The sequence below is a fragment of the Typopeltis vanoorti genome, chromosome 19 (assembly GCF_054136105.1).
Source record: "Typopeltis vanoorti isolate ZY-2024b chromosome 19, IOZ_Tvanoo_1.0, whole genome shotgun sequence".
Taxonomy (NCBI): Eukaryota; Metazoa; Arthropoda; class Arachnida; order Uropygi; family Thelyphonidae; genus Typopeltis; species Typopeltis vanoorti.
Window position 1 is genome coordinate 23,731,143 of NC_143567.1, and position 17,052 is coordinate 23,748,194.

Below are 17,052 nucleotides of genomic sequence, written 5' to 3' on the forward strand. Positions count from 1 at the left end.
AGCTGCGTAAATATAGATAAAATTTACTTATTTATAAATCAATAATCAGACCAATAATGACATATGGATCACCCGCCAGGAGTCCTGCATCACCATCTAATATCAAGAAACTTCAAACTATCCAAACCAAATGTATAAGAATGTCATTTGATGCTCCTTGGTTCGTTCCGAACTCTCACCGTGAAGCCAATATACCGGACATCCTTAATTTTCTTCAAAATACTGCCTCAAATTATTTTTCTCAAGCAGCTATCCATCCAAACCAGTTAATAAGAATAGCAGCCGACTGAACATGATATTATGAGGCACAATCCCGCTGAACTAAACTAACTATTAACTCCACTGCCCATAAAGGGTAAGCTATACGCTCAATAACTACTCCATCAGACTGATATACATGATAAAGGGAGTAAAAGCCAAGGGCTTGATCTCGAACATATCATTTAGTCAAAAGTCTTATCTACAATTATTTTTTATGCAATCGATTGTTTTTGCGACTGCAATCCTCGATTATGATAATCATAGCCAACTTCAGAATTAAACATATACTTCGGTTCTATAATTCAATATTATAGTTGAATTAATGATTACAGCTATTAAATTTTACAATTAATGCGTGTTTTCTCTTACTTCTGAATATTCCATGAGTTCTATTTGAATCAGAATGTTTCTAATTTGTTCTGTTAACCTTTTCAAATCGCTACATGTGCACATTACCGTGGAAAAACAGTAGAAGAATACTTGCTCTAGTAAAACAACTTGGATGATGATGAATATAATAGCAATAATATTTTTCTGGATAATAATAATAATAATAATAATAATAATAATAATAATAATAATAATAATAATAATAATAATAATAATAATAATAATAATAATAATAATAATAATAATAAATAAATAAATAAATAAATAAAATCTGCAGACACAAAAAAGTAGGACCTGTGATATTACAATACAGAAGGCAAATATTAAAAAGAAAGTCTGCTTTTTTATCGCTACTGAGTATATAGTGAGTAAAGTTATAAACGTCAAATATTTCCAAAATTTTGACTTAAATTCCTCACTTTTTCAGTTTTAGCAGATGTTTTGCGCTTACGTAGAACAATTCTCTCTTCCCAGTTTTTATGGACATGTTTACAGTCTCGAACCAGAGCTTCACATTACTCTATTAGGCCTACTCATCTATTGTTTGTGATGAAAAGGCAATTCAATCTTACAAATAAGCGAGAAATACAATTTCATTTTTACGACAGTTAAAAAAAGCAATCTTGTAAATTATATGCAGCGTTCAAGATAAAAAACTTAAGTTTAACTTTCATCTGTCCCATTCAAGATTGTTCTAATTTAGCTGGAAGAGACATCTGGTAATATCCCCAGATATTGACACCACTCCAGTACAGACAGGAAACTAATAAAATGCTGTATAAGGAAGATCTTCCTACTGCAAATAGCAATGTGCATTCATAGCAGATAGAATGTGCTTCATATATTTCTTATGTGTGGACGAACGACCTCCATTGATGGGATTGAATGCTCGCAAGTTCCGAAACAGAAATAGGAATCGAACACATTACTTGATATTACTTTCATGCTGACCCACTCCTCAGGGTGTTCCGTATTAAAGTTTAACTGTAGCATTCCCTTCACTGAGAATGACGGGGCAAGTTGTTTCACAGCAGTGAGTACAACGAACGATCGCATTGCCGCTGATAACTGCGCATTACAGCTTCAGATTTATTTTTAGATCTTGAGTTTAGGTAGCAACTCTCATATTACAAAATATTCATCCGTCTTCCGAGTTTACAAAGACATGGAAATGTCCCGAACAGAAATGTAGTGTTTTGCCATACCTTATGTTACAATAATTTGTCACACTTTGTCAAAAATTATTTCCTTCTTTAAGATTTCTTGAAGAATGTAGTTGGAAAGTGCGACAAAAAAAGTTTGAATTCAAGAATTTGATCTCATACAGTCAAACTTTTCAATTTATGAGTGAAGTTTGATTCAAAATATAGAGAATCGCCTTATTATCAGTAGCTTTCATTGCTAGGTGGCGCTGTTAAAGGACTCTTGACAGCGTTATTAGTTTTAAATAGGATGATTCGAATCGTAAAAACATCGCACTCTAATATTCAGACAGACATTATTCATTTTTTTATTCTCGTTTTGTTAAACATTCTTCTAAAATAATAAACGCTAAAACCTCATTCATTTTCAAGCAATATATTCCACTTCTATTCGGTATTCACTTGCTCATTTAAAATTCTTTCTGTCACAAGTAAAATAATGAATTGCGATTACAGTCGAAATAAAACTCGAGTTGCACTCCTAATCGGTGATTGGCTTCCATATCGCGCGCGTTGCTATGACAACAGCTGAAATGAGCATTCTTCAAAGCGCAGACGTATTAAATAGTTGAGCAGAGTGGTAATATTTGTAAAAATGTATTTCCATTAATGTTGATCAATAGTAATTAGAAAAAAATAAAGAACAGAGCAAATATTCATTGATAAATTTCTTCTATCCTAATAATAATAATAACAAAAAAACTGCCAATATATGATAATTTCTTCATATCAGCAACCAGAGGGGAAAAAAATCTTTTTAGGGCGTAATTTGTCTTCTCTTTCATTTAATATGTCTACCTTTATTCTGGGTAGATAAGCAACGTATATGCTGTCAGGTCCACACGCTTTTTTATGTGATAAATGTGGTAGCTTGGAGTGTTTAATAAAGCATGTTATAATCTCTAGTAACTATTGAAACGGAGGTTGTGTAAGTTTATGTTGCACCTCGGAGTATTATATTAATTTATGCTCCGTTTACTTTTCGATAACATTGAACAATGGATCAATAATAAGAAGTATTACAAGGATTTACAAAGAGATTTTATTGACTTTCTTTAATGGCGTAGTAATGAACATATAAAAAAAGTATGATTAAAATATGGTTATTATTAATTTTAGAAAAAGGTGTGCCATGATCAGTGGGAGACTATAGTGACCAAAGCGTGGCAAAATTTTCCAATATGTTTTTTTATTTACACCTATTTATTAGAGTAATTTAGTTACTTTATTGTTGAGCCTCTTACACCTGTTTATATAATCCCTTATCCCCTCTTGTGATAAAAAAATCTGTTTATAATATCTTTGTACAACACCTATATACAGTATTTTATGCTTTGATTTTGTTTATATGGTTTCAGATTAAAACGATATAAATCTTGAGGAATTAGATTCAATATGGCTGTCGCGTAGGTTCTCCTAGTAAAATTCGTTGCTAATATTTTATGGATTTCCAAGAACATTAATCGATATCTTTTTCCAAAAAGAACACTTTTGTTGTTCAAACGAAACATTTTAGAATAAAAATCGATTCAAGATTAACGAAGGATAGGCCGTCTACCAACTATAGATAAAGTTTGCGAGAAAAAAAAATTGAAGAATCAATGCTAAGATCGACCACACACACACGCGCGCGCGCGCGCGCACGGATACATGCAACAACAACAAAAAAAAAACCTTGCACAGAATTTGTGATGGCGCCTTTGTCTGGATGAAATATATTCGATAATTTAACCTGACTGTGATACTAAATATGATATTAAGATCTGATATTTTTATTTGGCCATCTATTCGCTGAACCATTTTAGCCATATTAATGATAATTCTTCAGCATAACACAATATCTGCTGATACATGTATCGAGATAATTCTTCTAATAATTAAATATTGAAATATAATATTATTTAAAGTAAATTATTTTGTTTAAATACTATAAAATATTGAGAAATGTTTCAATAAATTAAATAATTTTAAAAAGAATCTTATCTACCATTATATTTTATTCATAAAAATATATATAAATTTGTTACAAAAGATAGATGCTGATCGATAGATGTGGGGGATAGAAAGATAGATGTGGGGGGAGGGTAGATGAATCAATCGACCGTGAGATGCGGTGATTGATTTTATATATGAGATATGAGATGCCCATATAGGGTAACGGATGGCAATGCTGAACCAATGAAGTTTAACTGTGGTTCGGCTGTTGCTGTTATCCTGGGTAAATGAGTTCGCTCTCTTAGGTTTTGCCCTAAGGGAGCACTTTGAGTCTCCGGGGAAAGTGTTCTCCGGCACGGCCCGCTGAGGGGTACTTGCCGGTGAATTATTTTCCTCGGAATATGAGCGGTTCTACTCGGTACTCGAGTTTCACTGAGTAGAACCAACGCTGAGATTTGGACGGTCTTTCGCCCACGAATGAGTGGCCTAGAGATCGTCCGATATTTTTGAGAATATCACCTTTACTTACACATACGGTGATTGATTTTATATGAGATGCCCATATAGGGTAACGGATGGCAATGCTGAACCAATGAAGTTTAACTGAGGTTCGGCTGTTGCTGTTATCCTGGGTAAATGAGTTCGCTCTCTTAGGTTTTGCCCTAAGGGAGCACTTTGAGTCTCCGGGGAAGGTGTTCTCCGGCACGGCCCGCTGAGGGGTACTTGCCGGTGAATTATTTTCCTCGGAATATGAGCGGTTCTACTCGGTACTCGAGTTTCACTGAGTAGAACCAACGCTGAGATTTGGACGGTCTTTCGCCCACCAATGAGTGGCCTAGAGATCGTCCGATATTTTTGAGATATCACCTTTACTTACACATTACGGTGATTGATTTTATATGAGATGCCCATATAGGGTAACGGATGGCAATGCTGAACCAATGAAGTTTAACTGAGGTTCGGCTGTTTGCTGTTATCCTGGGTTAATGAGTTCGCTCTCTTAGGTTTTGCCCTAAGAGAGCGAACACTCCGTGCCGGAGAACACTTTCCCCTGCCGGGGAAAGTGTTCTCCGGCACGGCCCGCTGAGGGGTACTTGCCGGTGAATTATTTTCCTCGGAATATGAGCGGTTCTGCTCAGTGGTCGGGGAAACCGTCACTGAGTGGAACCAACGCTGAGATTAGGATGGTCTTTCGCCCACTATGGAGTGGCCTAGAGATCGTCCGTATTTTTGAGATTTCACCTTTACTTACATAGTCGGTGATTGATTCATTAAATCCAATACCCTTGGAGGGTAATGGATGGCAATGCTGTAGCCAATGAAGTTCTAACTGAGGCTCGGCTATTGCTGTTACCCTCCTGCCATGATCAGAGCTTTAATAGCTCAATAACACCTTATCCCTACACTGTCCTCTACAGATAACGGGGAATATGAAAAGCATTCTTGCTTCGCCCCTTTAAGCCAGTCCTTATAAGATGCGGTGGGATGGAGGGGTGATATCGAATGCAGTGATTGATTCAATCAATCCAATACCCTTGGAGGGCAATGCTGTAGCCGATGAAGTTCTAACTGAGGCTCGGCTATTGCTGTTACCCTCCTGCCATGATCTGAGCTTTAATTGCTCAATAACACCTTATCCCTACACAGTCCTCTACAGATAACGGGGAAGATGAAAAGCATTCTTGCTTCGCCCCTTTAAGCCAGTCCTTATAAGTTTATAAGATGCGGTGGGTAGGGGGAATCAATCGACCGTGAGATGCGGTGATTGATTCATTCAATCCAATACCCTTGGAGGCTAATGGATGGTAATGCTGTAGCCAATGAAGTTCTAACTGAGGCTTGGCTATTGCTGTTACCCTCCTGCCATGATCAGAGCTTTAATAGCTCAATAACACCTTATCCCTACACTGTCCTCTACAGATAACGGGGAGGATAAAAAGCATTATTGCTTCGCCCCTTTAAGCCAGTCCTTATAAGGACTATAAAGGACTAGATGCGGTGAATCAATCGACCGTGAGATGCGGTGATTGATTCATTCAATCCAATACCCTTGGAGGGTAATGGATGGCAATGCAGTAGCCAATGAAGTTCTAACTGAGGCTCGGCTATTGCTGTTACCCTCCTGCCATGATCAGAGCTTTAATAGCTCAATAACACTTATCCGTACACTGTCCTCTACAGATAACGGGGAAGATGAAAAGCATTCTTGCTTCGCCCCTTTAAGCCAGTCCTTATAAGGATAAGATGCGGTGATTGATTCATTCAATCCAATACCCTTGGAAGGTAACGGATGGCAATGCTGTAGCCAATGAAGTTGTAACTGAGGATGGCCTATTGCTGTTACCCTCTTTCCATGATCAGAGCTTTAATAGCTCAATAACACCTTATCCCTACACTGTCCTCTACAGATAACGGGGAATATGAAAAGCATTCTTGCTTCGCCCCTTTAAGCCAGTCCTTATACGGATATAAGGATGTTCCTATTTAATACCAAGATTCCCTGGAAAGCAGAAGCCAAATATCTGGATATACTGCTGGACAGAAAACTAACTTTCAGTTCACATATAAAAGCCTCATGTTCAAAAGCATCAAGAGTCATTGCACAGCTTTACCCTCTTATCAATAGGAATAGCAAGCTGGATACCAAAATAAAACTGCTCCTTTATCAACTGTTGATTCGACCCATTATTACTTACGCGTCCCCAGCCTGGAGTCACACAAGTACAAATATCCTCAAACCACAGAAAGTGCAAAACAAATGTCTCCGCATGATATTAAACGCACCATGGTACGTCAGAAATGTCCAACTTCACCGGGATACAAATATCCCCTACATCTACTCTTTCCTGCAGTCTTCAGCAGTGAAGTTCTTCTCAGTGTCCTCTTCACATCCAAATGAATTAGTGCAACAAGCAGCCAATTATGATGAAACAGACTTCTCAAAATATAGGAGACCGAAGGCCATCCTACTTCCAAATGAAGATCTCTGAATCGCACCCACTCAGGCAGAGCTCTTAGCTCATAAACTTTTCCTCACACAGCAATCCTTATCAGATAGCAGGGAATAAAAAAGCATTTTGCTTCGCCCTTATAGTCAGCAACGTCTTGCGTCTTGCGTCTTATAAAGACATAAAAATGTCATTCTTACGTCACTATTGTCATTATCATTACAAGAGTAGTTTCATTTTTTTAATGGAGATGTAACAAGTAAAATCTTAAAAATATCAAGTCTTTAAAAGAAACATTCATCAACTTGTAATAGCAAGAAAGGATTATTATTGTTTTTTAAATTTTAAAAATCTTAAGTCTTTACAAGTAAAATTCATCAACTTGTAATACCACGAAAAGATTATTATTTTTTTTAAAATTCGATTATCCATTTTGTTAATTTCTTTAGCTTCAAAAAAATAGAATACACGAAAACATATTTTCAAAACTGTTTTATTTCATAATAAATAGAAAAATATATTCATACACATTGCGACTATACAGAGATAAATTTAAAATATTCTTTTTTTTAGCATTTAATGTTTTAACAAACATCTTGTAGTTAAAAGATCTTTTCAGAACAATTTCGAGAAAACAATCAGCCTATTGATGCTTCAATAAATGAAACTGCATTAGATGTTTCAAATATCTGCACCCAATGTGCTTTTTGTATTTTACGTTCATGAACCTGAAGATCTGTAGAATGATTTGGCATTTCAATAAATATATATATAAACATATTACATGAGCAGGTTTTGGACTTTTGTCACCACATAGATGGGGATGGGTTAGAACAACACCGATGATTTCTACGAGTCTTTGATTTGTCTTAAATATCACACCATATCGGTCCTCTTCCATGGCTTCCTCGCACATCCGATTTGGCCGATGGGAGATTGTGTAGTCTATACATCATTTTCACTCTGGTCAAAGCGGTATCTCTATAATAAAAGAGATAAGAATGCTTTATTTGTTTCGTTTTTGCAAATAACAAAAGTTTAGGAACTTTATATATCACACATACAAGCCACATACTTCAATAATAATAATAATAATAATAATAATAATAATAATAATAATAATAATAATAATAATAATAATAATAATAATAATAAATGATTAATATTAATCGTAAAATATGTAATTGTAAAAACACTTATTTTTTAAGTACCAGCCATTGAATGAATAGATTTCATTTAAATATCGGAAATATTTCCTTAGGATTAGTTATTACAATAAAAATAAAGAGATCCTTAATATTTTTATTTGTACAAGTCCCCACCTTGTGATATTTAGTTTTCCAAATAAACTCCATCACAACGATGATACAGGCACATCCAAGTCCCGCTAAAAGAACCACAAAAACTCCTCCAACACTAGCAAAACCCAACTCGCTTGTAGAGGTTATCGGCTGTTTATCTTCCACTGGACAATCTGTTGAGCTGGGATTTTTCCACCATCTTTCTTTAAGCTCGTGTAAGACACCATCTTCCTGTAACTTCAGGATGGCACTAGAGAACGCTGTACGATACGGTGAACCTGAATTGATTAAGGAAAAATAAAGCAATTGTCCTTAAAATGTTTTTGGAGAGCAACACAATGACAAGAATAACTGGGGGAGGGGGGGAGAGAATGTGTGATTTTATATATCTTTTCAGAAGCATTTATTATTTAAAAAAAATTATATATTTGTCACACACACACAAACACAAAACGCATGTAAAATAAACTGTGTGAAATGACACGTTTTTGTTTATATTTCCATTCTGACCTGTTCAGAGATATTAGACTAAGATGATCACAAAAAAACATAGCAGCTGGGATTTCGTTGATATTAATTTCTGCACAATCGGTAGGATGTATCTGCCCCTCTGTTAATCAAACCACGAAGAGAAAGAATCAGCGACTCCTGAATGGAGGTCTCAGGAGACAAAGGACAACAAAAATTAATTGTACGCTGACGCCTGACACTTGATTTGAACATTGCGAAATAACAAAACAAAGAGAATCGACTCATTTCGTCTTATAATCAATTGCCACAATTGGCATTATATACACCAGTATTTCTTGTAATTTTCGCAGACTGTTTTGTTCCTATTCTAAAATCTCCTAAAGAAATTTCTTCCCACCGAATAAGAAAAAAATATTTCTTACCTGGTGGCATTGCAATTCCATATCCTTTGGAATCTAACAGCCCTCCTATTTGTATAAGATCGCAGTTTCTTCTAATCTCGAATTCAATGGACGTGGACTCCATAAGAAAAGCATAACTGCCCTCCAGAGTCCTTTCCACGCCTCTTGCGTTGGATTCAGTGAACACAGATGGACTAGTTGACTCCATTACAGTCCACATACGTTTGTATACTGGGATCTTCGAATTCTAAATGAAAAAAAAAAAAAAAAAACGCTGAACATAAAATAGGGCATAAACATTGGTAAGCAATTTTAATTATTTCAATATTATTTTATGGAATTGATTTGATTTAATTTCTTTTTATAAATTAGAATTATTACAACATCCATTTAGTCACATTGGATATCAAATGCATATGTAATTTTCATAAAAAGTTATTATGAAAAATGTTTTTTTTTTTTTTTTTGAAAGTGCAAGCTTTACTATTTACAAATGTCACCTCTATCAGAACTGCGTCATAAAATTAGCTTTATTATAGTTAGAATCTGACACTTATTAAACGAATTCCCTCCTGCGAAATATTTGAGGGCCCACGCTTCATTAGACTGAAATGAACCAGATACTTGCAAAATAATTTTAAAATAGCTGTTTTTAAGATGCCAGTTTTTTTTTTTTATCTTGAGTGAAAAAGCAGTGCTCATTAAATTTAGTCGACCTCATTGGTGGCAATATTCTTTCCAAAGACAACCTGTGGATGTGGATTTTTTGAAACAGCTAATAATTTATAGTCCTTATAAGGACTGGCTTAAAGGGGCGAAGCAAGAATGCTTTTCATCTTCCCCGTTAACTGTAGAGGACAATATAGGGATAAGGTGTTATTGAGCTATTAAAGCTCTGATCATGGCAGGAGGGTAACAGCAATAGCCGAGCCTCAGTTAGAACTTCATTAGCTACAGCATTGCCATCCATTACCCTCCAAGGGTATTGGATTGAATGAATCAATCACCGCATCTCACGGTCGATTGATTCCTTCCACCACCCTAATAATTTAATGAATAATCCTAAAAGCACTAGAAAAACTATATTAAAATAGAAAAGGTGTAGTTTATAAAATCATTTTACTTAGGTAAATTTTAAAAATTAATAATATCTTTAAGAAATATTGTTAGCATATAAGTATACCACTTTTTTGCATAATATTACTTCTTTCTTGTTTTATTCTACAAACTAAAAATAACCAAAAAAGTGATTCATAATTATGTTAATTAATATAACTAAATGGAGTTACATTAATTAAGTCTTGTTTAAAGACAAAAGTTTACGAGATATTTTAATAATTTGAAGTATTTTATTGACATCAATGGAAAATGCATTTCCTGCTGGTCAGTGAAGATTTCCATTCGAGCCGCTGTTGCACCATATCGCGCTTAACGATATAATAGTGTTCGAAAATTAGACTTTTTTCCCCCTCTTCATTTTCCATTCAAGAAAGAATAAATATTACGCTACTAACATAACAATTGTTCAGCTTAAGCAGTGTCTTTGCTATTTAATTCTATAAATGAATTGTGGATTATACTGACCTTAAAGAAAGACTTTGTTGATCCGGAAACTACACAGCCATATTCAATCCGGGACTGTTTTGCAAGATCGTCTGCGTTTTCAATAGGTGACGTCATCCTTTCAGCGGTTAAAAAAGCAGCAAGGTTTGCTGTGTAAGAAGATATCATGATTAACGTAAAGAACCACCAGGTGGCGCCAAGAATCCTTGTAGAGATCGCTCTATAAAAAACCAAAAAAGAAAAAAGGATTCCATTATAATTTTAATTAAAATTATGGATCTTAATTTTATGGATTTAAATATAGTTTAATTATAATTATGGATTTTTAATTATAATTACACTTATGTATTATAATTTATGGAATTAATCATATATTTAATCATAATTATGTATTGCAATTTTAATTATAATAGGATTATAATTTTATCCATTCCATACATACTTTCAACGCACTTTTAAAATTCTTTCTCCTGTTTTTTAACAAAGTTTCGGTGTAACGTACCTGGGGGTGAACTCTGAACCTTGCTGCATGAAAGATCCTGTAGTGAACCAAAAACTGTTGAGAAGATTGAATGGATTTTCCAAAATCTCATGGTCCCTTTCCAGAGAATGGCGCCCTGTCCATTCGTATGGAGTAAAGCGAGCTAAGAGAAATAGAAGGATGCTGACTCCGAAGTAAGCTGAAGCCATGTAAACCCACACATCTGCTGAAAGAGGAGCTAAAAATGAGAATAATTTCGGCGATTTCCTGGACGGTTTTTTGAACAAAATACTAATTCCTAAGTGCATGAATGGCATTGTAAAATCTACTACTTCTTCCCTCTCATAGGTGATGGTCAAATCGGCTGCAGCCAGATCAGCTTCCTGGAAGTAAAAATACACCTTTGAGTAAAGACGTGTTCCTCATTAAACAGAATTAATTATAATTTTTATGGAAAATTATTTAGTAAAGAATTGATCTTTATTTCAACTTATAAATACAAATTTATGCTTAAATCACGAATATATATAAAAAATAGATTGAAAATAATGAAATTAGTTTTAGAAACTAATGTATGCAGTTATCTATATTCTGTATGTAGATAAAGATTTAACAAGAATTTTTTTTTTCTTGGTATGCTCGTAATTTGAATTGACAAATGTCTCACCCGGTCCACAAGCTCCCTGATCATACCATTCCATTCTCCAATATCGTTTCTGGATCCATAAGAACTGTCTCGAACAAGTTTTAGTTCGTATCTGAACCCTAGAACTTTAGACATTTCTTCAAGCAGATCCAAACAGTAGCCTTCAAACTGGTCATTTCCGATCAACTTCTCTCCTGATTGTTTCAACATCATGTAAGGAGAATTCTGAGGGAATGAAGAGAAGATATTTTAAAAGTTTGATTGAATATTATATAGAATAAGAAGGAAACTTATACAATAAATCAGATTCTATAAAAATTTAGTTTATTTGGAGTGCTTTTAGTTTTATAAAAACAATAGTTAAAAACACCTTTTATTTATTAGCATATCAGCATTTATATTTGGAAGAACATTTGCATAATAAAGTTGAATTAATTTTCAAACTTTTTATACACAATTGTTTGATTCTGGCAATCATCCTTATTTTTACACAATTGTTTGATTCTGGCAATCATCCTTATCCTTATAAGGATGATTGTGAGAATCAATATCATAGTAATTAAAACACACTTTTGCTATTTTCCCATCGAGCATTCGAAAATCTTTCAAAGAAGTTTGAAAATTAATTCCACTTTATAATATAATATAAGCAGATTATTTTCTGAACTTATAATATAATATATATAATACAAACAGATTATTTTCTGAACTTACTAGAATTGTTGTAACTGTCAGTGTTCTGTTTCGAAGTGATTGAATAACTTCGTTGTAGAGAGTCGAGTAATTTCTCGTAAAGGTCATTCCATGTGTTATATTCCATTCACCAACCTGCATACACAAAAAGTATCCGTTTAAATGAACAAATTAAAGGCTTTATAAAAAATGAAAAACAAATATTACGTAACAATTTTTTTGAACAGTCAGGAATTTAAGTAAATATTATTACTATGAAATTAATGAAAAATTTCCAACCTTTGTCAATCCAGATCGTTTTAGTTCTAGTATGTCGAGTGTGAAATTGGTCCGGAATCCGTTACTGTCAAACTGAACCCAGCCTGTCATCCCTTGAATGGACGTCTGTTAAAAAAAATCTATATAATAAATCATCAATTGCTCAATCAAGAGAAATAAAAAGAAAATCAATCAATTATTTATTTTTATTTCCATTCACCACGTGTGAGACCACCGGTCTCCTCAGTGTGTAAATGGTTTGTAAATGTCCCGAAATCATTCTCAAATTTGAGAATGGTTTTTAAAATGAAATTAATATTTATTTAAAATTTGATTGTACATATTTTCCTAAAAAACTGAATTCTTTATCCTAAAAAAAAAAAAAAAATCTTACGTTTTTCAAGTGGTTGAGCAGATAGCGTCCCTGATTCCAATTCATCATGTTGGAACATGATCGTCTTGGCACTCTTAGGGACATATTCATGGAACGGATGGCTTCCGCAAGGGCATTGACGGCATCGTGCACCAGTGCTATCTCCGTCTACATGTAATTAATAAAATCAGAAAAAAAAAACAATGTATTACTAATTACAAATACAAGATTCATTCATCGGTAATTATGGACTCGTATGAAATGGCAACTACTTCTTTATCAGTAAAGTGAGCATGCGCAAAGATACGGAAGCGATAGATAAAGAGGACCGTATTTTAATTGTACTTGACCAATTAAAGATTCATTTTTATCTAAATAGGAAATACCATTGAAGAAGGGCTACACTCCAGTGTTAGAAGATTTGGCAAGTTTCTTCAGAGCATCTGCCTCGATTCCACACAGAATACGTTTGCATCCGATCGATGAATGAGCAATGAACCTTGCACAGTCACATGACACTGTGAATCCAAAAGGAAATCGATTACGTGAAAGTGCACCTTCTGTCAAGAGGTTGAAGACGAACTCTTCTTTATAATTTAAGGGCAATGCAGTTTCCCATAAAAACACCGCAAGACACAGCTGGTAGTAAAAAATATTGACTTTATATAACCGTGGATATAAGATGACTGAAATACGCAATGATCATGGGAACAACAGAGATAGAAAGAGGTCATTCTGTTCTCTATGTTGTTGATTAAGATTATTTTTTTGGTGCTGTCGAATAAGTGCTTTTCTGTTGTTTAAGTTCATTATAAATTTATATTTTATATTTTGAGGAAAACAAAAACCTTTCAGAGTATTAGTTATTGGCAATTTGCATGGTCTTAGTAGTAAGGTTATGGAATACAAAATGCCTGGTTGAGATTACGCTGCATGAGTTTTTCGGCAGGGTTGCCTCTTTCATGGGAAGAAAACATAAGTTTCCCAATGGTAAACTATGAGAACTGTTCATGAAACCGTTCTCAATATCCCAATAAGGGATTGGAACCATATCTTTCAATTCAAAGTGGATGGTTATTATCGGCCTTGCTACGAAAGCTCCTCTGAGGATGAAAGATGTAGTCCTTGAATTTAATTTCAGAACTGTTTTTATTTTATGGATGCTGAAATATATTTTTCAGCATAAATATATTATTCTGTCTTCACAGAAAAAATAAAATAAAATAAATATATCATCACAGAAAAAAAACTAATTAATATTCTAGCTTTTAAAAAATAATAATAATAAATAAATAAATATTCTGCCTATACAGAAAAATTTAAAGAATAAATATTCTCAGGGATTATATTATAATAAATGCGACCTTTGATTTATATGCATTTTAAATACAAATCATAAAATCAGTTTGTAGAAGACTCGCTTCGTATTTTATTCTAATATTACAAGAGAGATTTAATTTCCATTTAATTAATACATATTTTTCATTTAAGAGATAAACTTTTACTATAATTATAATATTATTACAATATAATCTATTAAGTCCTTATAAGGACTGGCTTAAAGGGAGCGAAGCAAGAATGATTTTCATCGTCCCCGTTATCTGTAGAGGAAAATGTAGCGATAAGGTGTTATTAAGCTATTAAAGCTCTGATCATGGCAGATGGGTAACAGCAATAGCTGAGCCTCAGTTAGAACTTCATTGGGTACAGCACTGCCATCCATTATATATATATATATATATAATCTATTAAGGTATAATATATGTTAATTACAATATAAGGTGTATTTTGTTCTTTCTAAATTTTAAAATAATTAATTCTTCTAAGATTGCATTTGAACGTTTTTTCTTGTTTTCTTTTTACGTTATTAATAATTATTAATACATCTTCAATGGATATAATTGCATAATTCTGTACTTCTTTAACATACTTACTATTTGTTCTAAACGTTTTCCTTTGGTATTTTCATCAAATGGATTTATTCAGACATTAAAATTATTCATAGACCATTAAAATTAATTTTATTCTATCATTTTTGAAGAAATTAGACAAAAAAGAACGAACTCGTGAGAGATTGTGATGGTTAATGGTCGCTCGATTCAGCTTTTGTTGCAGATGAAAAAATTCGCAATGATCTTTGTTTTATAGTGTTGCGCAGTATTCTGCGCATACTCTACTAATCATGCGCCGCGATTGTTTATTTTATGTTAATCCAAATTTTATTCATGAATCAGAATTTATGCACCAATGCATTTATTCATGCATTGGTAATTAATTTGGGCAATGATGATAAACTATGATAAAAACAAGTGGATTAATTAATTAACCTTACAGACTTAAGATGATCTAACAACACAACTACGTCCAAACGCGCTAGGAGAATGCAAACAAATGGAATTCAAATTCTGAATAATTTAACGTGGCTTTGTCTGTTCATCTTTGAGGCACATAATTGAAACCAATGGATTACAATACTTTGGATTGTTTCATTTTTTAAAAAACTTACTTTATAGCGTTACTGATATTATTTTTATTATCTTAATAACCTTCTATGAATTCAATTTTTTTTTCCTAATAAATCCATTATTTACTTTCGAATAGTTTGGCATTCGAAACTATTAAGGAATTGTTCTAAACATTTTCTTAAAATTAAAAGTTTTTTTTTTTAATTTTTGCAAATTAAAATTAGAATTCAAGTAGATCATAGTGTATCTTTTCGTTAATATCTAACTTAAACTTAATATGTTATATAAAAAGTCTAACAAGAAAAAAACAATCGGAAAAGATCAGGCCTACTTTTATGAGCCGCTGCTTTTTCATGATACGTCCGTAATGCAAGTCAACCATCGCTCTTTGTAGAGGATCAGTCTCTACTCGAGAACGAGGTGTAACCACTCGAAACCCAGAAATGTTTGAGCGACCATGTTGGAAATCGTGCATATCAACAGTATGTAGATCCTGCAAGGAACAGCAGAAGAAAAGTGTACCAGTAAAACAATCATTCTAACATTCATTAAAAAAAATTATATGTATTTATATATCCAAAAGATATTGAATAGTAAACCAGGATAACGCATATTATTAAATCACGAGCATGTGTAGGAAATTCGCAAAATAAAGACTTATTATTGTGACGTCACCGATGACGTTTAACTGATAAGAACCTATACAAATTGTAGAAGTAAAATGAAGTAAATTTGAAAGAATAGAGTACGTAAATGAATTAAAAGACTTACTAATGTAGTGATGAAGTAATTGTGATATTCCGTCATCATCCCCATATTATGAGCCTGTAGAACGACAATACGAATTATGATTGCACCAATCAATACACTTAAATTTCAGTTAATGTTTTTGTCTTAATAAAACATTAATTCCAACAGCTATTTCTTAATATTTGGTTTTCAATTGCTCTTGAGATAGCGATATAAGATTTACCTGCTTCAAAAATTCTTCCACCCTTCTTAGAGGAACATCAACGACAATATTTGTCTCTCCTCTTTTTCCTACTTCTTTCAGCACCTTTCTGTAGGGTTCTCCGAATCCATGGGGTACCAGAGAGATTTTCACTTCGCCACTGTTTGCCATCATGATAATGTTCTGGAGACGAATCAATGCTAAATACGTTAAACAAATATATAACTTGCCTAACCTACGAAGGCTTAATTTATATTTGTATTTTTATGTATTTATTTATTTTAATAAAACTTCACTATATTTACATTTTACTGTTTTATTTGCGACACTGAATTTAGCAATATTTCATAATTTCACCAAATTAGAATAATAACAGTAAAAAAATCGAAATAACTCGCAACTCATGTTATTATTATTTAAACAAACTCTACTGTTGCTTCTAAATTCAGGCAGAATACAAAACAATGTAAGCCTTTTGAAACATCTAGGAATTCTGATACCAGAAAATACGAGAAACGTATTTTAGGTCTTTAATACACAACAATATGCAATAAACCCAGTTGTTACACGTGAGATATTCACGTGAAGAAAAAAAAAAAAAAAGACATATTCATGTCGTTGGCTTAGTTACTAGAATTAACTCTAATAAATCAGACGATAACAGATAAATTACTTAAATCCTAAATGTATAAAGTAGAAAAATTATAAGCAT

The 17,052-nt window shown here is 33.3% G+C and overlaps 1 protein-coding gene across 1 annotated transcript in view; it reads right to left on the bottom strand.

Moving 5' to 3' along the window:
* LOC150095911 (glutamate receptor ionotropic, kainate 2-like) overlaps positions 1-17,052 on the bottom strand; it is an 87,744-nt gene that overhangs the window by 9,383 nt on the left and 61,309 nt on the right. Inside the window, exons 4-14 of the mRNA XM_090409561.1 lie at positions 16,362-16,540; positions 16,160-16,213; positions 15,720-15,881; positions 12,945-13,091; positions 12,572-12,676; positions 12,314-12,427; positions 11,621-11,824; positions 10,975-11,336; positions 10,494-10,692; positions 8,931-9,156; positions 8,059-8,315 (exon numbers count right to left, since the gene is read on the bottom strand). Coding sequence (XP_090265687.1) covers positions 8,059-8,315; positions 8,931-9,156; positions 10,494-10,692; positions 10,975-11,336; positions 11,621-11,824; positions 12,314-12,427; positions 12,572-12,676; positions 12,945-13,091; positions 15,720-15,881; positions 16,160-16,213; positions 16,362-16,540 — 2,009 coding nt within the window. The remainder of the gene's footprint in view (positions 1-8,058; positions 8,316-8,930; positions 9,157-10,493; positions 10,693-10,974; positions 11,337-11,620; positions 11,825-12,313; positions 12,428-12,571; positions 12,677-12,944; positions 13,092-15,719; positions 15,882-16,159; positions 16,214-16,361; positions 16,541-17,052) is intronic.